Source organism: Phoxinus phoxinus, assembly GCF_949152265.1.
Source record: "Phoxinus phoxinus genome assembly, chromosome: 15".
Classification (NCBI taxonomy): domain Eukaryota; kingdom Metazoa; phylum Chordata; class Actinopteri; order Cypriniformes; family Leuciscidae; genus Phoxinus; species Phoxinus phoxinus.
Genome location: NC_136890.1, coordinates 33,526,202 through 33,553,701, shown reverse-complemented (window position 1 = coordinate 33,553,701; position 27,500 = coordinate 33,526,202). Strand labels below are relative to the sequence as shown.

At 37.4% G+C, this 27,500-nt stretch overlaps 1 protein-coding gene across 5 annotated transcripts in view; it reads left to right on the top strand.

Annotated features, from left to right (window-relative positions):
• Window positions 1-27,500, top strand: part of rasal1 (RAS protein activator like 1) — a 36,530-nt gene that overhangs the window by 3,034 nt on the left and 5,996 nt on the right. For all 5 annotated transcript variants that reach the window (XR_013800364.1, XM_079636565.1, XM_079636567.1 and 2 more), the window contains 14 exons: window positions 5,787-5,900; window positions 8,598-8,659; window positions 11,798-11,927; window positions 13,650-13,731; window positions 14,835-14,975; window positions 16,208-16,299; window positions 18,003-18,120; window positions 18,518-18,671; window positions 20,218-20,282; window positions 20,359-20,471; window positions 23,869-24,061; window positions 24,129-24,266; window positions 26,111-26,255; window positions 27,497-27,500. The exon at window positions 27,497-27,500 is cut by the window's right edge and continues 169 nt beyond it. Coding sequence is in view for 4 of the 5 variants with exons in the window: in XM_079636565.1 (XP_079492691.1) it covers window positions 5,787-5,900; window positions 8,598-8,659; window positions 11,798-11,927; window positions 13,650-13,731; window positions 14,835-14,975; window positions 16,208-16,299; window positions 18,003-18,120; window positions 18,518-18,671; window positions 20,218-20,282; window positions 20,359-20,471; window positions 23,869-24,061; window positions 24,129-24,266; window positions 26,111-26,255; window positions 27,497-27,500 (1,551 nt within the window). In the remaining variant the exon portion in view is untranslated. The remainder of the gene's footprint in view (window positions 1-5,786; window positions 5,901-8,597; window positions 8,660-11,797; window positions 11,928-13,649; window positions 13,732-14,834; window positions 14,976-16,207; window positions 16,300-18,002; window positions 18,121-18,517; window positions 18,672-20,217; window positions 20,283-20,358; window positions 20,472-23,868; window positions 24,062-24,128; window positions 24,267-26,110; window positions 26,256-27,496) is intronic.

The following is a 27,500-nucleotide window of genomic DNA, read 5'->3' as shown; positions in this document are numbered from 1 at the left end:
CAATACAAACCACTTAAATCACATCAAAACTTATAAACACAGCATTTATGGCCTTCAACTGAGCAGAAAAACAGTCAGAAACACATATCTGAATGTCAGAGCGCGTCACGTGATGCATCTGAACCAATCACAGTGTCAGAAATTGACATCAGCCAATGAGATTTCGCTTTTACAGTTAAATGCCCATTGTACTTTCACGATTGGTTGCTGATAAAAAGGAAATGACCATATTTGGATCTGACAGCATTGTACAGGAGAGAGAGAGAGCTTTCTAACGGTGTGTGTGGTTAAAGGAAGCAGTCAGAGATCGCGGAGCAGCGCGTTGATTAAGAACGCCAACTTTTGTTGAATTTCTGAGAAATCTACAGACGCAAATAGACAAAGTGTAGTAAAATAAAGACCTAAATGTGTATTTTCAGACTTTTTTTCAGACTACGCATGTGTATTAGTATATCAGTATATTAGATCAATGTATTCACTCTTAAAGTGACAGCAGCCTAATATAAATATTTAATGAACGGTTTGATTGACAGCAGTGGTTCTTGAGGAAAAGTTGTTCAGTATGAGGAGATCTCATGGGCGTAGGTTTGGTCTCAGCTTTGGTGGGGACATCCCACCCCCACACCAACCCCTTGTTTTTTCAGCCAATCAAATGACGGCATTCCTTGTACTGTCGTACTGGCCATGGGAATCGATGCAAATAGCTGCAACAGGGTTTTTTTTCCTGGCTCAAAACTAGGCGGAGTTGGTAAAATTCTGATGAAGTATTTTATTTAAAAGATAATTTAACTTTTCATATACCAACATATAGCCTACTCTGTTTTCCACAGTACTTTTGTGGGTGGACCTCGGTAACTCTAGAGGGGTCCGGGGCATGCCCACCCGTAAGAAAATTTTGTACATTTTAAAGATAAATTCATTAATCGGGTGCACTTTGAGTCACCAGAATCCGCTGTTAAAAATAAATAATCCACCCGCCCAAACCTATGATATTCTCTGATTTAGATATCTGATCATCACATTACAATTATTCAAATTATCAGTGTTAAGCATGATAATATGGTAAAATGTCACACTGTAGTAGGGTGATTTAAAAATAACATGTATTTAAAATAAAAGTTCTTCTTTTGGCAAAATTACATTTCTTTAATAGTCTAAACCGAGGCTTTACTCCCTTCAAACTTAAATTGTCAATGTTTCATTACGTCACTGTTGGAAAACAATCTTATCAGAATATATTTTTTTACCTTTATAAAGGGCATTTCCCCCTAATTTTATTAAATGTATGCTCAGCGCCAACGCTCCCACCACGCGCTGAAAAAATGCCTAATGAAAATCAATAATAATGCCGATATTATTTCAGTATAGAAACACAGACATCACGGGAGTCTCCCGCATATTGATAGCGGCTCACTGATGCCCGCGAATTTGTTAAAATCTCCCGGAATCGCGAGCGCGCCCGTGAGACAGATACTGTGCTCCAAACCGCGTAGCGCGTGCACGGCAGAGAGGAAGAGAGAGCAAGAGACCGCGGCACCGCGCGCGTGTGCCTCAAGAAGCGCATGTAATATGTTTGATGGACAGAGGACAGAATGGACACAGGAACCCAACAGAACCGTCACGGTGGAAAAAGTGTATCTGAGCATGTGACTGTCTATCCGAGTTTTGTCCAGAGCAGAAGGCGGCACCTAATTTGACGGAGGCGGCCGCCTCGTAATTCTCTCACAGATATTGGTGGGGACAATTTTGTCATTTTAAAATATTGATTGGGACTAGTACCTAGCGTCCCCCCCTAAACCTACGCCCATGGGAGATCTATCAAATGATATGAACATTGTATGATCATAGATGGAAAAGACCATTTACAGTCAATTTACCATAGGAAATATATGTTTTTTAAATCTTTTTAACTGTTATTGCGCCACCTATTTTCCGATCTCCTTAAGCTTTTGCATGCTTGTTCAGAATGTTATGTCACATATGCTCACCAATTTTCGTGAAGTCCTGAGTTTCTGTTTAGGATTTATAGGCTTTTGAGTGTATTTTGCCACGCCCATATTCTAAATGACCCTGTTATAGCCAGTGTTGGGGCTAGTTACTCAAAAAAGTAATATATTACATATTACATATTACTCTCAAAAATAGTAATGCCTTACTTTACTTTATTACTCCCTGGAGAAAGTAACTAGTTATATTACTAGTTACATTACTAGTTACATTTTTTTTCTTAATTACTTTATAATTGCCTGAGACGCATCAGATGGAGGGAGAACATACAAAGGAGGAGTGTTCTTAAGGGTCTTTATTACGCCAACAACAGACTGGCACTGTCTAGCACAAATAACTACAAACAACTGTACTTGTGCAATCAAGTACAAAAAACAAGTATTAATTTACTCAATGTTTAACAAACACCGTCTGGTGCAAACAATCAATAAATTTGATTGTCAATTTATCCCATACGGAAATGTTAAATTATTATTATATATGCCAAACTATTTACTATTTAACTATTTATTTCAAGTCTACAGATCAAGTCTATATATCCACATTTCATTTTTGAATCTTTTATAAATAAAATGTATTATTTATTATTATTTTACCTCTTCTTGACCAGCTCATAAAAACAAAACAAATACTACACAAATTATATTTGAAAACTGATAATTATATATATGTGACATGTATGTAAAAAAAAAAACTATTATACATGCATAAAATATATGGGCTGGTTTTATATGTCAATTATTCCATTTTCTAATAGGTTTTATATATGGGCATATATATGGTATATATTTTATATATGTGGATATATTTCATATATGTATATTTCATATATGTACATATATTACATTTCCGTATGGGATAACAAGTCCAAACTTTTTGCTGCTTGTGGGGCTGCTCGTTCATGTCACTCTGTCGCTTCGCAACGAGCTTGAAGTGTCCGTGCTGTCGGAAGCGGTGGAGAGCAGCTTTCTCCCCGGGCAGAGTGTGCACTTCACCGTCAAGTTATTTTCCTTCCGTTGAACATATTCAAAATAATTACTGAATCTCCACCCGTCGAAACTAGCTTTCTGTTGCTGGGAACCTTCCTCAGCTTGCCGTTGTTGACGCTTTCATTTCCCCCCATGTGTCTTTGAGGGTGCCGCTCTGCGGCTGGCTGCCGGGTGTCGACCAATCGGTGATGGTAAATGATACCTCGTGCCAAACCCAGACCAATCACTGTTACATTCACGCCCTCCTCCCCTTCCCTTCTGTTCTCTGTGTTGTGTGCCTTGTGTGTGATGGTGCTACTGGCAAATGTAACGCAAGTAACTAGCTCGGGAAAACTGTAATAATATTACTATTTTCAGACGAGTAATGCCTTACACTACTAGTTACTGAAAAAAGTAATATTATTACAGTAACGCGTTACTTTGTAACGCGTTACACCCAACACTCATACGAAAAATGCAAAGGTTCAACTTTTTTTTTGATAATTATTGATCTAGAAAGTCCAGAGAATTGTCCAAGATTGGTTTGGGTCTGATCGGGCAAAAAAAGCTAGGACTAGTTTGCAAAAGTAGGTTTTTAATATATTCGCATATATTTAATGAACGATTTGATTGACAGCAGGGGTTCTAGAGGCAAAGATGTTCAGCATGAGGAGATCTATCAAATGATATGCATATTGTGTGGATGTGTGAAACACCGAGCCGTAATAAAGAGCCGTAGAACTTGTTAGCGCCAACTAGTGGCCGATTTCTTTCAACATTCTTCGAACATGCCCATCGAGTTTCGTTCCGATCGGCCACCGTTAACCTTGTCTAATAGGTGCTCAAACTTTATTGGCCGATGGCGGCCATGTTTTTGAGATATGCCAATCTCCTCATACATACATGGCACTTTGGACCAAGACACTGCAGACCAATTCGCCTTTGGCTAAGCCACACCCTAGAATGTAGATTGACCAATCACAGCGCTGCCAAGAACGAGCTCCACAGAAGTCCGACACTTCTTCACAGCGCTCCATTGACTTTAACACCGGCGTCTCATATTTTTGGTCTCGGCAGGCTATTACCGTCGTAGTTTTATCAGAAATATGGTTAAAAGGATAGTTCACTTTAAAATTTTAATTCTGTCATCATTTACTCACCCTCAAGTTGTTTCAAACCTGTATTAATTTATTTCTTCTGCTGAACACAAAGAAAGATATTTTGAAGAATGTCAGTAACCAAACAGTAGTCTGTACCCATTGACTTCCATAGTAGGAAAAAAGAATACTATGGAAGTCAATGGGACCAGTTAACTGTTTGGTTACTGACATTCTTCAAAATATCTTTCTTTGTGTTCAGCAGAAGAAATAAATTAATACAGGTTTGAAACAACTTGAGGGTGAGTAAATGATGACAGAATTTTAATTTTAAAGTGAACTATCCCTTTAAGCGTTGTGTCTGGGGCATTTGTAACACAGATACGTGTTTCCCAGAGAGGTTGGAGGCGGTGTCCGTTTTCCCCCTTCCCAAAACCGGTCAAATCCTGACAAGTGTCGTCTTTGGATTAAACTGTGTGGACGTCCTCAGTCAGCGAAACCCTCGAGATCAACAACACACTTTTGTCTCTAAGATACATTCTGCTTTTAACCTTACTGTGAAGTTACACTAGTTAGACAGTTTTATGTTATGATTTCGGTTCTCTGCCCTAATTGTTGATACAATTTAGGATATGCGCTGGGTCATGTTTTGACTGTGACCGTTATGCTTTTGCCTCTATTTGGATCTTGTTGTTGCTTGTGTTTCTCCGGTATGTCTTGAATAAAGCCTTTGAACGCACACTGAGCCCCTTCTGCCTACTTCTATCCGACACTTTATTTGCTGCTTTATAAAAGTTTGATAAAAGTTCGGCAGGAAGAGCCGTCACAGCATAAGCCATGTTGATACCAAACCAGAGCCCAGATGAAGTTGTCGGACGTAGCAACAGTAACTAAGGGGGGCGGGGCTTAGCCAAAGGTGAATTTTTAAGTCAATCGGACTAACGGTCAGGTGGTCATAGCCACCTTATATGTTTTTTTCATGTTATTAAATAGTGAATTTTGGTGTCATTACTGCCTGTTTTTACAAAAATAGTTTTATGGCCGCTAAAGAATATTTAGCGGCCATTGGCAGGTGTGGCACAAATTTTTTTTTTATATATATATATATACAGCATTTTAAACTGACAGGTTAAAACGCACCAAATGCTGTTTATATACACATATAGATGCAAGGCTAGTCGTCATTTATATATCTAGATGTGTAAATGTGCATAAACCAAATCTCTAAACACATTCATATTGCATTTGTTAATATGTTGCATGATTGATTAATCATCCATTGATTGCACGCATGGTGATTAATTGTGAGGATCATGGTGTTGTTATTGATGTAATTGATCGACCACAGTTGGACACTAATGCAAATGATGAACGCATTAATGCGCTTTACATCATCAGCTGGTTACCACGGAGAACTACATAATTGCAACAAAACAAGATTGTGTGTTGCGTGGCTTTCACATGCGGTACTGTGAGAGTTTCCTGAACAGCACACCTGGTGTGGTGCATATTTAAAAAGCTTTGTGTCTTTTGAAATGGAAATGCTCAGGCCTCCCTTTGAGAAATTGGGTGAATTGATTGATTGTTTTCCATCGGCGTCACGTATGGCCATTTAAATTGTTCTCTGTATCCGGGCAGATTGTACTTCAGGCTCGACTGCATGTATTAAACTGACCTGAGCGTTTGAACTGTGTGTTTTCTGCGTCCCGTCCAGAACCGCGACCGTCTGGAAGAACTTGAATCCATTCTGGGGGGAAGAATACACACTTCATCTGCCAACGGGCTTCCACACACTCACCTTTTACGTCATGGATGAAGACACTATCAGGTAACATGTAAAAGCTCATGTGTGTGTGTGTCCAGAATGCATGAAGTTAGATGAGTAAATGAGGACGCTGTCGAGTGTTGTCGAGACCCGGCGTCTGCCCACTAACACACATGATGCAGTGTTTGTAAATGAACACACACACACACACACACACACACACACAGATGGTGTGATGACAGTCAGTCGGTGACCACAGCTCTTTTCAGTTCTCCTCTCTGCAAATAAATGATGTTCTTCCTCAGAGTTTCTGTCTGGTTTCCCAGCACACACACATCTCAACATTCTTCACTCGAGAGACATTTACTGGAGAACAAGCAAAATCACTGAAGATGTTAAGTTTTGCTTTCTGAAAAATGTATCAAATTTATGCTCAAAACAAGAACAAATATCTATGAAAGCTTGTTTCCGCCACAGAATAATAAATAAAAAAGGTAATTGCGACTTTATATCTCGCAATTCTGGCTTTATAACACGCAATCGTGAGTTTATATCATGCAATTCTGACTTTATAAGACGAAATTCTGACTTAATACCTCACAATTCTGGCTTTATAACACGCAATCGTGAGTTTATATCATGCAATTCTGGCTTAATAAGACGAAATTCTGACTTAATACCTCACAATTCTGGCTTTATAACACGCAATCGTGAGTTTATATCATGCAATTCTGGCTTTATAACACGCAATCGTGAGTTTATATCATGCAATTCTGGCTTTATAACACGCAATCGTGAGTTTATATCATGCAATTCTGACTTTATAAGACGAAATTCTGACTTAATACCTCACAATTCTGGCTTTATAACACGCAATCGTGAGTTTATATCATGCAATTCTGGCTTAATAAGACGAAATTCTGACTTAATATCTCACAATTCTGGCTTTATAACACGCAATCGTGAGTTTATATCATGCAATTCTGACTTAATAAGACGAAATTCTGACTTAATACCTCACAATTCTGGCTTTATAACACGCAATCGTGAGTTTATATCATGCAATTCTGGCTTTATAACACGCAATCGTGAGTTAATATCATGCAATTCTGGCTTTATAAGACGAAATTCTGACTTAATATCTCACAATTCTGGCTTTATAACACGCAATTGTGAGTTTATATCATGCAATTCTGGCTTTATAACACGCAATCGTGAGTTTATATCATGCAATTCTGGCTTTATAACACGCAATCGTGAGTTAATATCATGCAATTCTGACTTAATAAGACGAAATTCTGACTTAATATCTCACAATTCTGGCTTTATAACACGCAATTGTGAGATTATATCATGCAATTCTGGCTTTATAACACGCAATCGTGAGTTTATATCATGCAATTCTGACTTAATAAGACGAAATTCTGACTTAATATCTCACAATTCTGGCTTTATAACACGCAATTGTGAGATTATATCATGCAATTCTGGCTTTATAACACGCAATTCTGAGTTTATATCATGCAATTCTGGCTTTATAACACACAATTGTGAGTTTATATCATGCAATTATGGATTATAAAATGCAATTCTGGCTTTATAACACACAATTGTGAGTTTATATCATGCAATTATGGATTATAAAATGCAATTCTGACTTTATAACACGCAATTCTGACTTATATCTCGCAATTCTGACTTTATAACACAATTGTGAGTTTATATCATGCAATTATGGATTATAAAATGCAATTCTGACTTTATAACACGCAATTCTGACTTATATCTCGCAATTCTGACTTTATAACACGCAATTGTGAGTTTATATCATGCAATTCTGATTTATATCTTGCAATTCTGAGAAATAAAGTCAGAATCGCAATTAATGTAAACTCGCAATTAAAAGATAAAAAGTTGCAATTATCTTTTAAAATGTTTTATTCTGTGGTGGAAACAAGCTTCCATAAATATCTGTCAGTGAGGTCAGAAAAATTATCTTGTTTAAATTCAGCTTTTTTTTCTGAGACCGTCGTCAGATATTTGTTCATATTTTAAGCACAAACTCACTTCATTGCTTCCCCAGTAAATGTCTCTTGATTTAAGAATGTTTTAGAAATTAGTTTTAAAAATAAAGGTTATTTATCGGCATCAACGGTTGAAGAAACTTTAACATGCATGGAATCTGTCCATTGCACAGAAGTTTCTTACAGTGGAAACGGTTCTTTAGTTTAGATCATTAACATGTTCTTCACACACGGTTCTTCTAAGATCGGTTCACTGAAGGTTCTTTGTGGAACCAGACATAGTTCTTCTATGACATCACTGTGTAAAACAAACTTTTGGAACCTTGATTTAAGAGTGTTTCGTTGTATCACTCTTAGAAGAAAAGTTCTAAATGGAACTTTAACATGTTCCGTCAGGTGCTTCATATATAGAACATTCCACGGGTTCCCATCATGGGATCATTTGATGGATTTAGTTTGAATTAATTAATTTAGTTTGTTATAATTATTGAATTTGATGAGTTAAGCAGCATATAGACTTAGTTTATCACTAGAAATACACTAAACATGAAAGTATAGGCAATCATTAAAGACACTTCTCCTTTTTGGCATAAAGGGTTCATTATATAATTGAGTCTTACAGAACCTTTTTTAAAGAGTAGATCTGTCTGTGAATCTGCTGATGATCATGATTGTGTGTTTAATATGGAAACGTGATCATTAATACTCACTCATGTTGTGTCTCCTAATGCCACAGTCATGATGATGTCATCGGTAAGATCTCGCTGAGTAAAGACGTGATCGCTGCTCAACACAAAGGTAAGAGACGACAGGCAACATTCACATATATAATCATGTCACTAAACTTATTTCTGATTTATGAGACATAAATCTGGTTTGGGTATGTTGGTTTCTTGCCTTCTTTTTTTCTTTCTTTTTTTAAATATTCGATTTTTCTACTTGAAATAACAAGTGCACAGAAAACAGACCCATTCCACACAAATTAAAAATTCTGATTATTTACTCAATTAACAAAACCTAAACACATTGCATATAAGAAACCTGTCAAATAAAGTCCAGCAATAAAGTAAAATGGGAACAGAATAACACATTAAAAGATCATTTGGAGGGGAAAATATATATATAAATAAAACAAAAATATTTAAAAAAACATATATATTAAAAGATCATTTAAAAAATAAAGAATAAAAAAATTAATACATATATATATATAAATATATAGTTTTTATTGTTAACATTTGTATTTTATTTTTTATATATATATATATATATATATAATATATTTATATAATATATATATATATATACAGAAAAGGGATCTATAAAATCAGTCAAAATCAAATATATATAAATAAAACAAAATTTTTAAAAACATATAGATGAAAAGATAATTTAAAAAATAAAGAATACAAAAATAATACATATGTATTTATTTTTTTATTTGTATTTATTTATTTATTTTGAATATTTATTTTTTATTTTTTTATATATTTTTATTTATATATATATATACAGAAAGGGGATCTATAAAATCAGAACGTAATCTAAAAAGGATGCTATACCTGATAAACCGAATGAAAATGATTCTTTGTTATTTTGTGTTTTTTTTATGATTTATTCAGAGCGCTGGTTACACATTTCCTAGAACTGATTTGCATTCATCCTCCACACACACAAGATAAAATATATCTCTAATCTCACTTCTCATTTCTTTAAAAAGAAATCACTTTGAATGCCACTGAGATATGCTTCTTAAGATTATCACTACATTATAGAATCAGCTGTCATTTCTAAAAATATGATTTTTGCAAAACAAAATTATTGAAGAGAGAAGTGACGTGAAGACCCACACGCGTGTAAATGTACAGAATAAAACAGGAAGTGACTGCATAATACACATTTAAAGTCATGCATTCAAATCAGTGTCATTTTAGTATCATTGAGAATTATTTTTCATTAACTGAAATATTTTGACACAATCTTTTTACTGAGCAATAAAGCATGAACTATGAAAGTGAATACGGTGTTTAGAATCGCCATGGTTATTCCCTCAGTGCGGATCTCAGCTGGACCGGAGGAGTTTTTACTTATTATAGGCGCACACATGATGTACTAGCGACCACGCCACCCCACAGTGGGCTTCATGTCTTCCCAGCATGCACTTGCCCTGCATGAATCACTGAGCCTGTCATGCCTGACTCACCCCTCACCCACAGGATCATGGGAAGCGTTCGGCTCTGTAAAACTCTCACATGAGGGATTTATTAACTGTACTGATCCCATCAGCATACAGTATCCATATACGTTTTTGCTGGTATGCATGATTATATGAATTTTATGTATGCATGTTTGCAAACACTCAGACGATATACTGTGTTTGCTATCAGCCAAGAGCGCGAACACACTGTATCCCACAATGCAATGTGCACGACTTGACCTTCCATTTCCAGTGTGACAAACATATGCTTTTTGACTATTTTTTTTTTTATCATACTGCCAATCTGTTGATCATAGACGCTTGCAAAACATCTTAAATGTGACAAAAAAATTAGTTTGCGGTATGCAGATTTTTTTTTTTTAATAAATCACCAATAAATCACTTCTTGAATTCTGAATACTGCCTTTATGTAACATAAATAACTAGCGTGCTGTATGCATTGATCAATGTTCAAACAATATGTTTAATTCTGCGAGTGGCATACATAAAGTCTTACATATACAGTTATCATCTCAGAAATATTATCACAAATGAGATTAAATATTTTGCATTTTTAATTTAATATAAAATATTTTTGCATTTTTTATTCAATATAAAATATTTTTGCATTTTTTTATTCAATATAAAATATTTTTGCATTTTTTATTCAATATGAAATATTTTTGCATTTTGTATTCAATATGAAATATTTTGGATTTTTTATTCAATATAATTTTTTTTAAATTTTTTATTCAATATAAAATATTTTGCATTTTGTATCCAATATAAAGTAATGGTTATTATAGTTGACTAAAAATAAAGCCATTAAAAATATATTGTCTTTACTTAAAATAAAATAAATGTTAACTGAAATAAAATATTGAAAAGCAACATTTTAATTTAGTTTATCTTAATGTACTGAAATAACTCAAATGAAAACTAAATATAAATTTATTAAAAATATATAGACATATTACAAATATATAACTAATAAAAATGTATTCAAAATATATAGACATATTACAAATATATGACTAATAAAAATGACAAAAACAACAAAATTACAAAAACTTTAACTAAAAAAACTAATTCAAAATATATATGTATTTTAATGCAAGATAAAATAATGAATCAAGATGTTAAAATTCACAGGTTATTATAGTTAACTACAACTAAAACCATAAATATTTTTTTCTGTACATTAGATAAAATAAATGTTTACTGAAATAAAATTATATATATATAATTTTTTATATATATTTTTATGTTCTTTTTTTTTTTTTTTTTTTCAGTTTTAGTTATTTTAGTAAATCAATATTTATAAATATATATATAAAACTTGTTTTACTTTACTAAAATAACTAAAACTGAAATTAAAGTTAATAAAAAAATATATAGACAGATAAATTCTAAATAAACATGTAATATTATTAACTAATTATGAACTATTAACTATTTAACTAACAGTAGTAAATGAAAACAGAAAAAAAAACTAATTATAAATATAAAAAACCTATAATATTATATCTCAGTGATGGTAAAATAACACTGATTCACATTGTCACACCGGGAAAAGGAAGGTTTGCATTGCATTGTGGGATACAGTTAGGGTTAGGGCACATTTTGGCAGCAAACTTGTGTTCAGTTCACAATATAAATACTGTACACTGAATAAGAAACAGTGCTTTGAGAGAAGTGAGAGCTCACCGGCTCAGAGAGTGAAGTGCTCTGACCCGCAGGCCTGGACAGCTGGCTGAACCTGAGCCGTGTGGATCCCGACGAGGAGGTTCAGGGAGAGATTCATCTGGACCTGGAGCTTCACAGAGACGCTCAGAGAACCGTCCTGCACTGTCACGTCATCGAGGCTCGGTGAGCGGTCCTTCACTCTTCCCATCTCAATCCAGCTTTCTAATCCAGCTTTCTAATAAACCTGCCGTTGATTATTATGAATATTGTTGGCACTGTGACAGCATGCTTTTGTTACTCTATTGTTCGTTTGTATTGTATTTTATCCCTTTATATTGCCACCACGGCCCACCACGGCCATTATATATTTAAAACAGTAATATCCTATACTAAACCTAAACCAATCTTGGCAAATATCATTTGAAAGCTTACAATCTCTAGTTTTCATTTTTGGTGACTGATTTATAGAGGTTGAGTTCATTTCAAAATCTGCTAAACTTCCAACACTACTTCTGAATAGGATGTCTACTTCATAAATTGTATGAAAATTGTAAAAATAATGGTTCAGACTCAAACCACATATGGAAAAGGAGGCGCCCTTATATGGGCAGTAATGTCCACTAGTGGAGAAGTGTGGTACTGCGCACAAACAAAATCGCTTATTTCAAGAGATATCAACCTAAAATTTGAAACACACTTGTTCAGTTTTTTGCCTTTGATTTTTTTCCAGGTTTTGAAAATATATATTTTATATAAAATATGAATAATTTAATTTTTAACGTTGTACATTTTCATAAACTCAAACTTCTATAACTTTTTTTCTGTTTAACTGTCTTCATTTATTTCACTTCTACAATAATATGCCAAATGTCTTCTTAAAAACAAGACCTTACATCTATATTCCAAAGCATTTTGAATTACAACCATTTAAGTTCAGAATGTGCATTTTCATGTTTATTAGAAAAAAGGGGGGTCGCTTGATAAGGGGTTATTTTATTTTTTTATTCTAAACTGTTTTAATTATTCTTATTTCTTTTAATTATTTTAATTTATTCTATGTAAAGCACTTTGAATTACCATTGTGTATAAAATGTGCTATATAAAGTAACTTGCCTTGCCTAATGTAAAGCATCTTCTGAATGCACAGCGGTTCTCAGTTGTGTTTAGGCATCCGCTCTTTCTCCTAAATTTTCATTAAAGTGGTGGTATAATGCCCTTTTCACAAGATGTAAAATAAGTCTCTGATGTCCCCAGAGTGTGTGTGTGAAGTTTTAGCTCAAAATACCCCCACAGATATTTTTATATATCATGTTAAAGTGTCACTTTTTGAGGGTGAGCAAAAACACACCGTTTTGTGTCTGTCCCTTTAAATGCAAATGAGCTGCTGCTCCCGGCAAAGGGGGCGGAGCTTCAAGAGCTTGTGTCCTTTTACCTCACACACACACACACACTCACACACACATGCACTGAATATTTAAAAAATGTGTAGCCTTTTTATGTTTAAACCGGAGTCAGAGACTCAAGAAGAAGTGAGAACGTAGACAACATTTCTGAATGGTTAGTTGATGAATTCTAGTCAGTGATTAGCATATTCTGTCATGATAATCTATAAATCGTGTTCTGGGGGCGGGGTTTATGTAAATTTTAGGGTCGGTGATGTCACTAAACCAGGAGGAATGTCGTGTAGTTCCTACCAGCCGTTTGTTGTAGTTCTTAAAAAGCGATTTCTTTAAAAGCAAATATCTCCCTTTGCTCTGAACTTTGAGCGTTGTAACTTTGCAGATGTTGTTTATGATCAAACAGCAACATTACACACTAACTACAGCTAGAAAAGTGAAATCATACTCAACCACCCCTTTAATCTTTCACAAGGTTTATGGTAGTGTGTGTTTGTGTTGGTTTCAGAGATTTGGCTCCTCGGGATATTTCCGGCACGTCTGATCCGTTCACCAGAATCATCTACAACAGCCTGAGCGCTGAGACATCGGTGAGAGGACTTCATCTACACACCCATCAGCGTCTTGAGCTGCAGAACACACAGAAAACATCATCCAAACCCAGAAAAGTGGCTCTTCTGAAACCATCTGATGATCATACGAGGAACAGAACTCAATTTAAGCCACTATTAAAGATAAAAAGCTTTTCCTCCTCTAAAGCTCATGTCTAAAGATATAAAACATTCACAATTCATTCAAGAAACAGACGTTTTTACTTTCCTATTAATACAGTATTAAGGCTGCACGATTTTAAATCAAACGTTTTTTTATGAAATTAATTTTTATGATAAAATCGTGATATTAAAAGCTCCAGGTGTGCTGTTCTTTGTTTATAGGGCTGCACAATTTGGTCAAAAATGTTGTGATTATATAGGACTATAATATAATAATCATTATTATTATTAATATGACTATTATTAATGGTGATTTTTTGTTATGGTTATTACTATTAGTAATATTATTACTAAATACAAATATTAGCAGTATAAGAAATAACTATTAATAATAAACACAAATTAAATTACAAAATTTCAATACTAATATTTATGACTTCATATTTTTTGCTGTGCTTGTTTGTAGGGCTGCATTATTTGGCTAAAATTTTGGGATTATATATCAACATGAATTTAAAATAATAATAATTTTTTATTATTTTACTATGATGAGTATTATTAGTACTAAATACAAATATTAAACAATATAAGAAATACTACTATTGTAATATTTTTAATGTGAGTGCAACAGTAAAATTACAATACTAATATTTACAGTATGTCTCCATTATGTTGCACCATTGAGCTTTTATACTAGCATAAAACTGCAGGGAGCCTTTAAAGCCTCTCTTTTGTGGACAACAGTTATAAAAATTCCTCATTCATACATTTATACATTGATTCATACACTCATTCATTCATACATTTATTCAACAGCCAGTTTATACGCGCTTCTCATTAAAAGTTTATAAAGATGGTTGGTGCATGTTGCGTTTCCAAATGCTTTCACTGTGAACGAGACGCTCTGAGAAACTGATCGTGAGCTGCTCGTGTGTACATGAACACACTCTGAAACATGCAAACGAGTGTGTTTTCTCTAGATCATAAAGAAGACGCGGTTCCCGCACTGGGATGAGACTCTGGAGCTGTGTTTGGATGAAGGTGCTGATGATGAAGGTGGAAGCGTCACGGTGGAGGTCTGGGACTGGGACATGGTGGGCAAGAACGACTTTCTGGGAAAGGTGAGGTGACAGTCTGACCTCTGACCTGTAATGCCTTGACTTGACAGTCCGTCCATTGCTTAAATAAATTAATTGTCACTGGCTATGTTTCCATCCACATATTAATGCAAATTTCGGGACATCGCTTTAAAAATGGAATGGAAACACCAAGATGTGCATAAAATCTTAAAATGTGCATAAAAAACATGCGCTCAATTGACCCTTCGCAGAGAATTTGATTGACAGGTGATCTGACCAATCATATTTCGCCATCCGCCATTTTATCCGGACAAAGCAGTCAGGAGAGTTAGTAGATTAACATGGGAGGATTTGAGCTTGAGAAGCGGAGTGTACTGACGTCTTTCCGTGGTTAAAACAACATTCCTTCTGATGTTCATTCATGTTTATTTGATGCTATAAATGAACTAGAAGGAAGAGATGATCGGTTCACGAGCGGCTTTAACTGAGGCGACACAGCGATCTGTCACACACATTAAAGAGCCACAAAACGGTATTTATTGTTTACATTTATTTTTAAAAATGACCAAATTTGAAAGGTGAGACTTTGTTTAATACGTTTAATATCAAACGTAACCGGAAAGTAAGCTGATCTGTCCTGTCTGTCAGTGTCCTCTCTGCTCCACGATGTGTTTTTCACTGCGTGAGAACATGGTGTGTGTGAGAGAGGCGTAGCTTGTCGGACATAGCGACAGTAACTAAGGGGGGCGGGTCTTTGCGAACGGTCAATTGGGGTGAAAGACAAAAATTTGCAGCAACTTTGCTCCAGTTTTCCAGGAAGTGACGATTTTGTTCTTTAGAACACATGGAACGGAACTGGTGCAAATGTTTTAAATGCGAAAGTCAAATTTTGTGCACAAGTTTGCTTTGCGACTTTGAATGGAAACATAATTACTATTTCTCTTGAGTCCTTCCATTCAACAAATCACCTCTATCTCTTCAGTGCTGAATAATTCGATTAACAGAACCAATCAGAGTGTCATAAACACTCGACACTCGTTTCACAGAATTATTATCTTATTGTGTTTCTAATGAACATTTAAAGGGAAGGTTCCCAAGACTCACCGCCTTGTTGCTCCAATCCTGTACGTTCTTTCTCCTGTGTAAAACAAAAGCATATGATTAGCATGAGTGTATGATGATGACAATTGTTATTTTTGGGTGATTTTTTAAAGTGATGATGTGTTTGTTTGCTTATGTCTGCTGACTGCATGTGTTTGTCTCGGTTTGCACAGGTGGAAATCCCTCTGTCGTGTCTGCACAGATCGCCTCTGATGCAGGGCTGGTTTCGTCTGCTGCCGCTGGGAAACACAGAGACCGATGCAGGGTGTGTGTGTGTGTGTGTGTGTGTGTGTGTGTGTGTGTGTGTGTGTGTGTGTGTGTGTGTGTGTGTGTGTGTGTGTGTGTGTGTGTGTGTGTGTGTGTGTGTGTGTGTGTGTGTGTGTGTGTGTGTGTGTGTGTGTGTGTGTGTTCATTAGCAGGTGTGTTTGAGATGGTAATGCTGCTTCAGAGATCGTTGTCTTTGTGTTCGCTCATCTTTTAATGAAGAGTCCTTCCGATGATTTTGTGCCTCTTTGGCGTCGTTCACTTGCAGAACACAAGTTTCTGGAGGACACACAGGTCTGAAGTAGTGAGTTTAGATATAAGGATTCAGAGCCAGTGGTTGTTCTGTAGACAAACATCAGTGCCTTGAATTTGATGTGAGCGGCCATTGGCAACCAGTGCGATTTTATGAGGAGATGTGTGACGTGCGTCTCTTCGGCTCGATAAAGACACTCTTGCCTCTGGATCAGTTGCAGGGTTGACTGATGCTGGAAGGCCTGAGAGCATCACAATAGTCCAGTCTGGATAGAACAAGAGCTTGGACAAGGAGTTGTGTAGCTCCGATAGGAAGGGCCTGATCCTCCTAAAGTTGTATAAGTGAAATCTGCAGGACCGGGCAATTTTAGCAATGTGGTCTGTGAAGATTAATTCATATATTAGTTTAACTGATCATCAATCACAACTCCAAGGTTCCTGGATGGACTTATGGTTTATGAGCCAATTGCTGAATGGAGTTGTGATGAAGTGTTGGGTTGGCCGAGACCACAAGCAATTTTGTCTTTGCATGGTTGAGTTGAAGGTGGTGGTTTTTCGTCATCTAGCAAGAAATGTCTGAGATGCAAGAAGCTACCGTCGGATCATCAGGCTGGAATGAGAGTTAGAGTTGTGTGTCGTCAGCGTAGCAGTGATGGTAAAACCATGTTTCTGAATGACAGATCCTAGAAATGACATCTAGATGGACAAGAGAAGTGGTCCCAGCACTGAGCCCTGAGGCACTCCAGTAGCTATATCTTGTATTTATCAGGTCCAGTTAAGACATTTGTAAAATTAAAAACATCATACAAAATGTATTAGCTCATTTTAAACATTAATCCCCCCCCCCCATAATAATAGACTATTTTGTCTTGTTTTTTAATCAAATTATCTAAACATTCTTCAATCAAGATACATTTGCTTGAAAAGAAAAAATACTTAAGATAGAAGACTTTGTGCTTAAAACAAGAACAATTATCTGTCAATGAGGTCAGAAGAATAATCTTCCTCCAAAGGCAAACAAGATTATTTTCTGACCCCAATAGCAGATACTTGTTCTTGTTTGTTTTAAGCATAAACTCACATCATTTAAAAAAAAAATCTTTCATTAAACAAGACTTAAAAATCTTAAGTATCTTGCTTCTCAAGTTCTTGATTTAAGAATCTTTAAGATATTTGTTCTGGAAAACAATACAGAAATACTGAGGAAGAACATTTTATTGAGGGGTATCATCACTTTGAGTAAAAGTCCATCATTTAGTCTTATAGTTGATAGCATCTCTATACGAGTATAAATCCAATAAGCAGGCTGTGCTGTGAAAGCAATTCACAAATACGCATCTTACAGGTTGGTTTTGATGCTTTTTAGGTTGAAACAGTCTAGTTTAATGTACGCGCTATTATAAAAGCACACAGACACAAAACTGTCTGTCTCTCTCTTTCTGTCTCTTTCAGGGGTAAACTGGGTGCCTTGCGTCTGAAGGTGCGTTTGACAGAGGAGCGAATTCTTCCTTCTCTGTACTATCAGCCTCTGATCGAGCAGCTGGTGGAGGCCGTCATCTCGCCATCTGAGGTAGCATCACATTCTGCACGTATGAACCAAGTGTGCCGCACGAGTGCTGAAAAGTGAAGCCAAAGCATCTCGATCGCCCCCCGTGATGGTCCTAGTATAGGTCATAAACCTATACTAGCGAATGTTTGTTAGAACGATGGTTTCGAAAAAAAAAAAAAAGACTTGTTGAACTGATGATAACGAAAGAACTTGTGATCATAGTTGGCTAACGATGCTTTGGGGAAACACACACCAGAGCGTTACTGACAGACTGGGAATAGAGGAGCCGCAACAATAGAGAATATGAGGAGATAATGCATGCAAACCTGTTCTAGTAGAGCTCAAAAACAACATCAAGACTATATAAAAGGGCGTAATATGGCCTCATTAAATTCTGTATTTTTCCCAATGCTGTCAGGTGGATGATCCCACACCCTTGACCCTCCTGGAAGAGGTCACGACGGTGGAGAGTCGACAAGAGGTGGCCATGACGCTAGTGAAGATCTATCTGGGTCAAGGCCTGGTCGTGCCATTCCTGGACTACCTCAACACCAGAGAGGTCCACAACACCAGTACGTGTGTGTGTGTGTGTGTGTGTGTGTTTGATTAATGGTTTTCCTGTGTGTAGGCGACGTGACGACTTCAGTCCAGCTATATTTACACACAGTTCCCCTCGCTGCCGTGAAGTCATCTCTGAACTTCTCCTCTCTCATTAATGATGTTTTGTGTGATTGTGGGAGCGCGTGGGTTTTTCACACTCGGCTGGTGTTTTATGTTACGTTTGTGCCGTGCCGATGACAAACAAAGGGTCCAAGTTTCCATAGCAACTCCACAGGAAGCAGCTTCAAAAGGAAATGGAACGATCATAAGATGGGAATGTTTGTCAGCGAACGGCGAGGATGAAAGAGAAAGCAGACACACAAGTTATTAACAACTATAACCGTCAGAGAACAAATTCAACTGGGAAGAGTTTTAATGTGTTTATATCAGGAGTCAACCGTATGAGACCATGATTCTTGACTTCACGTACCCCTGAGATTTCAATAAATATAATCAATAATAGTTTTAATTACTCATTTTTAGTGTGAGAAGACATAAAACTGTCTACTAATATAGATATCATCATACTTTCCCCACTTCATTTAATCACAGAACATTAAAACAGTTACACGTTTTCTGAAATCTTGTTTAGATGCAAATGAACCATTATCTAATTAAATATGTAGTTATTTGCATAAATGCACAGAACAGAAATCTGAACATTTGATAAAGCAAAGTTCAAAATTCTTGTCTGATTTTGGATTTCTCTTTTTGTGACTCCATAAATCAGAAAATACTGTCAACAGCCAGAAAAAAAAATCACGTTTTTAGGGGGGGAAAAATTTATATGAAACTTTCAGAGTATACACTGTAAAAAATGCTGGGTTGTTTCAACCCAATTTTGGGTAAAATATGGACAAACCCAAATGTTGGGTTAAAAATGTAATGTAAAAACTTAACCCAACGGCTGGGTTTGTCCATATTTTACCCAAAATTGGGTTGAAACAACCCAGCATTTTTTAGAGTGTAGATATGAATAAACCTGTAAAGTTTGGTGTGTAAAGCTGCAGAAGTGAAGATTTCTGACTCAAACTCATCGTCTTTATGGGTTGAGATTGAAATCTACAGCCTCAAAAATATTAATAATGCAGTAAAATAAACACTAAAATGTGTATTATGGATCTTTTCTTTCCACTAGTCTGAAAGAAGACATGTCATGGAAGCAAAAAAGTCCAAAATCTCAGTGCATGAAAAAGTAGCATCAATGATCATTAACAATCTGCACTAAAATAGAATATGGATAGAAATGCACTGCAGTGTAAGTTGCTTTAAAAGCATCTGCTAAATCCATGTACATTTAAATGCATTGGGAAAACATCACATTTTCTTTACTGTAAAAGGTAAGTTGTACTAAATAAATACAATTTTGATAGATTTAATGTTGCACATTTATACGCATGCATACTGTGTTGTGTGGATGACAGGCGCACTAGAGTATATGTGCATGGACAGAGGCTCTGGAGGAACATAACGGTTGAGAAACATGAACAGAAGTTGTTTTCTGTTTCTCCCCAATAGCAGATCCAAACACACTCTTCCGGTCCAACTCACTGGCCTCTAAAGCTATGGAGCAGTTCATGAAGGTGTGTGACTATCTTCATCTGAAATATAATATATCAAAATGTGTGGATGTTAGTAAGAGGGTTTGGTGTGTGTCAGGCGGTCGGGATGCTGTATCTACACGAGGTTCTGAAGCCCATTATTAACCGGATCTTTGAGGAAAGGAAATACGTGGAGTTGGATCCCTGCAAGATAGACCTCAACCGCTCCAGGTGCGAGTTCACAATACCACATATGCATAACAGTAGTGCAGTAAACAACATATCATTCGGTGAAAAAGCCATAATCGGGGGAAATGACTGCAGGAGAGGAGTGTTGCCAGGGAACCGCAGTGAACTCCACAAACTTTACCTCGTACGGTGGCGTTTAGATCTATGTATAGCGTGCTTTCACCACATGTGAAATGTCACTGAGAACAAAAGAGCTTCAGGTTTCAGGCAATATTTAAAAAAATATTATATACTCCACCATTACAGAAGTTTGTGGACAGGAAGATGTTGTATTGCTTTTGAAAGAAGTATTTTCTTACCAAAGGCTGTGTTTATTTGATCAAAAATACTGCAAAAACTGTGAAATATTATTACAGTTTAAAGTAGCTGTTCTATGTGAATATATAGTAAAGTGTAATTTATTCCTGTGATCAAAAGCTGAATTTATCATCATTACTCCAGTCTTCAGTGTCACATGATCCTTCAGAAATCAGTATAATATGATGATCTGATGCTCAAGACACATTTATGATTATTTTCAATGTTAGTAGTTCATATTTTTGTGGAAACTGATTGCTGATTGCACGCAACTACCACTTTGATGCTTCAAAAAGTTCATAAAGAGATCGTATAACTAATCCATATGAACTTTATATGATGAATAGATGAAATTTAAGGCTTTTATTCACATATAAACATCAAATATGGTAAACGGAAGCTCAAGCATGCGAGAATCAAATAGGGTTAATTCTCGTGTAACGCAGCACGTTTGAGCTTCAGCAAGAGGTTTGTTCTTCTTTGCTCAATGTTTATATGTAAATAAAAGACTAAATTCAATATTTTCATCATATAAAGCGATTGAGTCTCTTCAGAAAATCTGGATTAAACTGCTTAATTCATATGGATTAGTTATACAATCTCTTTATGAAGTTTTTGAAGGCTCAAAGTGGTAGTTGCGTAGCTGTCAATGGACGGACAGAAATATGTCAGTAGTATTTTCCGGAGTATAAGTCGCAACAGTCAAAAAATCCGTCATGAAGAGGAAAAAAACATATATAAGTCGCACTGGACTATAAGTCGCATTTATTTAGACATTTATTTCACTAAATCCAAGACCAAGAACAGACATTTAATCTGGAAAGGTTATTCAGCTGCACAACAGCACACAGAACAACAGGCTGAAGGTGTCTGGTGTGTTAGCGTAACACATTAACAGTTATTCAGCTCCACAATAGCATAAAGAACATATACCTGAGGCTGAATAGGCTAAACTAACATTATAAGCCAGCGAGTCCAACAAGCAAGTTACCGGTAAGCAAGTTCACCAAGCTCCCGATCTCATTCCACAACACCATAGATATATACACTAGATTTCGCATTGGGGTTCTAAGCATGCGTCAAAACCGCCGCCATCTTGGAACAGGGGTCTTGTCATAGGAAGTAGGTAACGCTGCTATCTCCGCCTGACCTTTGCCTACACTGACGCTGATGCATTAAAGGTAGGGTAGGTCAGAATTGTCTAAAAAAACTTTTATTAAAATTTGTTTAAACTGTCTTTATATACCAATACATAATTAAAATGCAAGTACTCTGAAATAGAGAGTATAAAAAGCTGAGTGACTCTAATGTATTTAATCTTCAATAAACACAGCTCATTAATTCCATTCACTCCCACCTAAAAACGGGTGCGCGACTGCGCGCACGTGGGCAGAGCCAGTAATAGCGGCGGTAGTCATGGCGACTGAGAGTGACAGTCGCTCAAGCCAATCACTTGTTTCGTCCCGGTAGGAATTAATGAGCTGTGTTTTTTGAAGATTAAACACACTATAGTCACTCAATTTTTATACTCTCTTTTTCAAAGTACTTACATTTTAATTATGTATTGGTATATAAAGACAGTTTAAGCCTATTTGAAAAAAAGTTCTTTAGACAATTCTTACCTACCCAACCTTTAAAGAGGAGGGGCTCCCCTGTTCCATGATGGCGGCTCTATTGACGCATTCGTTCCAATGAACTGTCGTAGCCAAGGCGACATCTAGTGTATATATCTATGCCACAACACTGAATCCATTGAGTTCTTCCTCGGTGTCGCTTCTGAACAACTCCGCTAACTAGAGCGCCCTCTCGCGGCTGTAGACGGTAATTTTTTCTCTTGGTTCATCTCAGTCAGTATGAATTAATTTTGATATAAGTCGCACCTGACTATAAGTCGCAGGACCAGCCAAACTATGAAAAAATAATAGTTTAAAACTTATAGGGCCCTATTTTAACGATCTGAAACGCAAGTGTCAAAGCGCAAGTAACTTTGTGGGTGGATCACGGCGCTATTGCTATTTTCCCAGCGGGATAAATGCCTCTTGTGCCTGGCGCAAATCTAAAATGTGTTGGTCTGAAGTCGCTTCATTACTCATAGGTGTGGTTTGGGCGTAACGTGAAATAAACCAATCAGAGCATCTTCTCACATTCCCTTTAAGAGCCGGCGCGCTTGTTCCATGGCGGATTGCTATTATAACGGCGGATTGCTATTATAACGGCGGATCGCTATTATAACGGCGGATTGCTATTATAACGGCGGATTGCTATTATAACGGCGGATTGCTATTATAACGGCGGATTGCTATTATAACGGCGGGTTTGCCGGCGCACACCAGGAGCGGTTCACAGCCGAGGAGACCGACGTTCTCGTCAGGGCCGTAAAACACAGAGAAGTGACATTGGGGATGATGGAGAAACACACAAATTAGCTTCGGTTAAACAGGCGTATAATAATTTGGGTAAATGTGTAGCCTAATCTAGATTATAAAAAAAAAAAAAATCTAGATAGATCTTTTCCACATCTTCACGGACACAACAATGATTTCCTCGTGTGTTAATATTTTTCCTTGTAATAATGTATGATTTGCAAAAATTAAAACTGCTGCGTCTGTTTATATTAGAGAATCAAAGTGGATGCGCGTTAACACACTACATAATGGCCAAGCATGCGCGCTTAAAATAGCATATGACTAACGCGCAACACGCCGCTGACTTTAGACGAGGTTTCTCCTGGTCAGTGGTGGAGTTGTTTTCTGAAACTGCAGAATATCACCAGGGAACGTTTGCGCCGGAACACACTCCTCTTCTCGCTGAACCGCCCCTGCGAGCGCAAGTTCATTCACTAATTTACCGATGTGCGTCTGTGGAGGGAAGAGTCCGCTGTGCGCGGGTGCAGAATAGGAATGATACATGCGCCGCTGTACAAAGTCAATTGCGCTGGGTGCAAGATAGGGCCCATAGTCCGGAAAATATGGTATATATGTTCATTTGTGTTTCGAAGATGACCAAAAGTCTTACAGTAACAAAGTAGAAATGCTTAGTTACGGCCCAGCACTGCCACTGTAAAAACACGCTCTCTTTCCAGACGTATATCATTTAAAGGCTCGGCGTCTGAGGCCGAGGTCAGAGAGAGCAGCGTCGGGCTTCTTCAGGCGTATCTGACCAGCATCATGGAGGCCATCGGGAACTCAGTCTCCCAGTGTCCTCCGGTGATGAGGGTCGTGTTCAAACAGCTCCATAAACGAGTAGAGGAACAGTTTCCAGAGCCGGAGAATGAGGTGAGGACTTGATGATGATGAAGATGATGATGATGAAGGTGCTGTACTCACTGTTTCTCTCTTGTAGGATGTGAAGTATTTGTCCATCAGTGGCTTTTTCTTCCTGCGTCTGTTCGCTCCTGCGATTCTGACACCCAAACTCTTCCAGCTGAGAGACCATCACGCCGACACACGCACCAGCAGAACTCTCCTGCTGCTCGCCAAGGTTCAACACACACACTTACAGATCCACACGACAAATTCAGCTTTATTTTAGCCAAATGTGTCAGTTTACTTCAAAAATTCAATAACAATCTTCCACTCATGGGCAGATACAGAAGTGTGTGTCAATTAAATGCATTCATGTTGGAAAAATCATCATTTCTATTATATTATATATTGTTTATTTTACATTTATTTTATATCATTTTAATTTCAGTCACTCAATTTTGCATGCTGGAAATTTCATAATTATTTAAAACTAAAATAATTTTTCTCAGCCCGACGCGGTTAGCATTTTCACGTCCGGTGACACGTTGTTTAAATAGCAAATGCATTTGTGCCCATGAGCTGCTGGTCTGAGAACGAGTGTGTGTTCTGGAGCATTGTTGCTATTTTGAGGAACTGAAATAAACTGAGCCATTGACCGACTGAAACCTGCTCTAAAGTCAGTGGAGCAATGTTATTTTTGTTATTTAAAAAGTGCATTAGTAATGTGCGCCTATAGGCGGGTCCACAACACACTTGGACTCTGCTTATTGCACACACACACTCTGCTTAATACACACACACACACACACACACACTCTGCTTATTACACACACAGGGATGCGCACCAGCACACAAACATGCCAAATATTAAAAATAAAAGGATTAAAATGTAAAAGATTATTATTGTGTCCATAAAGATATGGTGGAATCCGACTTGTTCGGTAGCTTTAACCTCACACACATGCACACACACACACACACACACACAAACACACACACACACACACACACACACACAGCTCTAACCTCACACACATGCACACACACACACACACAGCTATAACCGCACACACACAAACACACACATCAAATTCCGTCATGTAAATAGCAAATCCGCCATTCACATAACGGAGACTCTGATTGGTTTATTTCACATTATGCCCAGAACACACTCATTACTCATTAGAGTGCGGATCGGGACGCATTTTTCAGTCCGAGCCCGGCCCGCGTCCGACAGAGCAGTAATCGAACCCGACCCGAGCCCGACATGCATAAAGATATTTATGTTCGAGCCCGACCCGAGACCGGCAGTTAAAATCCCATTTGTTTCTCATACTATTGACAATTGTACGTTTGTTTGTGTGGAAAGCCCGCTTTTATTAAGCAACTGTAGGAAGGCACTCGGAAATGTCAACAGGACAAGCGCATCAGCGCGCGGAGCAACAATCGCTCTTAACACCTGGCGCGCGCACATTATGCACGTGTTTCGTTGTCACGGCTACATAATGTCCGCACACAGGAAGACGGATGTTATGGTAATATTTTACATGTATTTTAATCACAAAAACGAACGTTTGCATCAAGCGAAAGCATCAGGCACATCGGCTACCTACATAATAAGCTGTTTTAAATTTAAAATGTTCAATGCCTTATCGCGCTGTGACCGAGCCCGACCCGAACCCGAACATCATTTCTAAATATCTGTCCGAACCCGGCCCGGCCCGTCGGGTCCCGGCGGGTCCCGTCGGGCTCGGGTCGGGTATCCATCCTCTATTACTCATTAAGAGAATAGAGACGACACTTTTAGACCAGCGCCGGGAGCAGCGACCATTTGTCCTGTCGTTAAACTAGCAGAAGTGGATTCAGACACACACTCTAAGTGAGCTTTAGACCATGTGCTCAGATCGTTAACATCGGGCCCTGAATGTCTTCAGTCACACCTGTAGAGCCGTGATGATCTCTCTCTCTCTCTCGCCCTCTCTCTCTCTCTCTCTCTCGCCCTCTCTCTCTCTCTCTCTCTCGCCCTCTCTCTCTCTCTCTCTCTCTCTCTCTCTCCCTCTCTCTCTCTCTCTCCCTCAGGCTCTTCAGAGCGTTGGGAATCTGGGGCTCCAGTTGGGTCATGGGAAGGAGCAGTGGATGACCCCTCTGCATCCCATCATCCTTTGCAGTGTGGCGTCCGTCAAAGATTTCCTGGACAAGCTTATAGACATCGATCACGACAACGGTGAGTCAACATGACGACAGAGCAATGTATTACCATGACAACAGGCAATTATTTATAGACTATTTACTAAAAATACTTTTCATAATTCCGCAATAACCTCTGTCTGAAATATGTATAATTACAGTCATTAAAACTGATTTTGAGGAAATATCCTAAAACAACTTTCATTAAAATCGAAAGAATGCAAAAGTTAACTGTAAGGGTTAGACTTTATTATAATTAGCTTAATTAATAATTTAAAGTATCACAGGTTCCAAAAATAATAATAAGCAGCTCAACTGTTTCCAACATTGTTAATAAATCATCATATTAGAAGGATTTCTGAAGGATCATGTGACACTGAAATTCAGCTTTGAATACAGGAATAAATTATATTTTAAAGTATATTAAAATAGAAAACCATTATTTTAAATTGTAATAATATTTCACAATATTAGGCTACTGTTTTTCTGCATTTTTGAACAAATAAATGCAGCCTTGATGAGCAGAGAGACTTCTTTTAAAATAAAACATAAAAAATAGTAATGATTCCAAACTTTTGACCGGTACTGTATATTATATATATATAATTGTAGGCAAAACGTGGGCTTTGTGAATGGTGTATAGTTTGTGTTGAGTGTGTGTGTGTCGAGTGTGTGTGAGATCATATACTGTCCCCATATCTACTCTGACTCCACGCTCAACACGTCCTGTCAAACACTGCTTTAATATTTAATGTGTGTGTGAATACATTACACACGGAGTCTGATGTCAGTTACACCTGCAGCTGTTACACACACTCATGTTCTTCAGTGTGTGTGTGTGTGTGTGTGTGTGTGTGTGTGTGTGTGTGTGTGTGTGTGTGTGTGTGTGTGTGTGTGTGTGATAGAATAATTGAGGCAAACATCAGTAAAACACAGCAGGCTCTGAAGATTTACTCTAGTCCTGTTTGACTGTAATCTGCACGTGTGTGTGTGTGAGTGAAATATGAGTCGCTGTGTGTGTGTGTGTGTGTGTGTGTGTGTGTGTGTGTGTGTGTGTGTGTGTGTGTGTGTGACTGTAGTCTAGTGCGCCACCTGCTGTCTGTACTGCAGAACTGCACAACACACACACACATTGTGACTGCACTCGATGTGTTATTAAACCACATGGGTTTTAGATATGAATGATTGCTTGAATGCTTAGTTGCACACGTTCTGCAGGAGCTGTAATAATGTAGGGTGTGTGTGTGTGTGTGTGTGTGTGTGTGTGTGTGTGTGCAGTGTG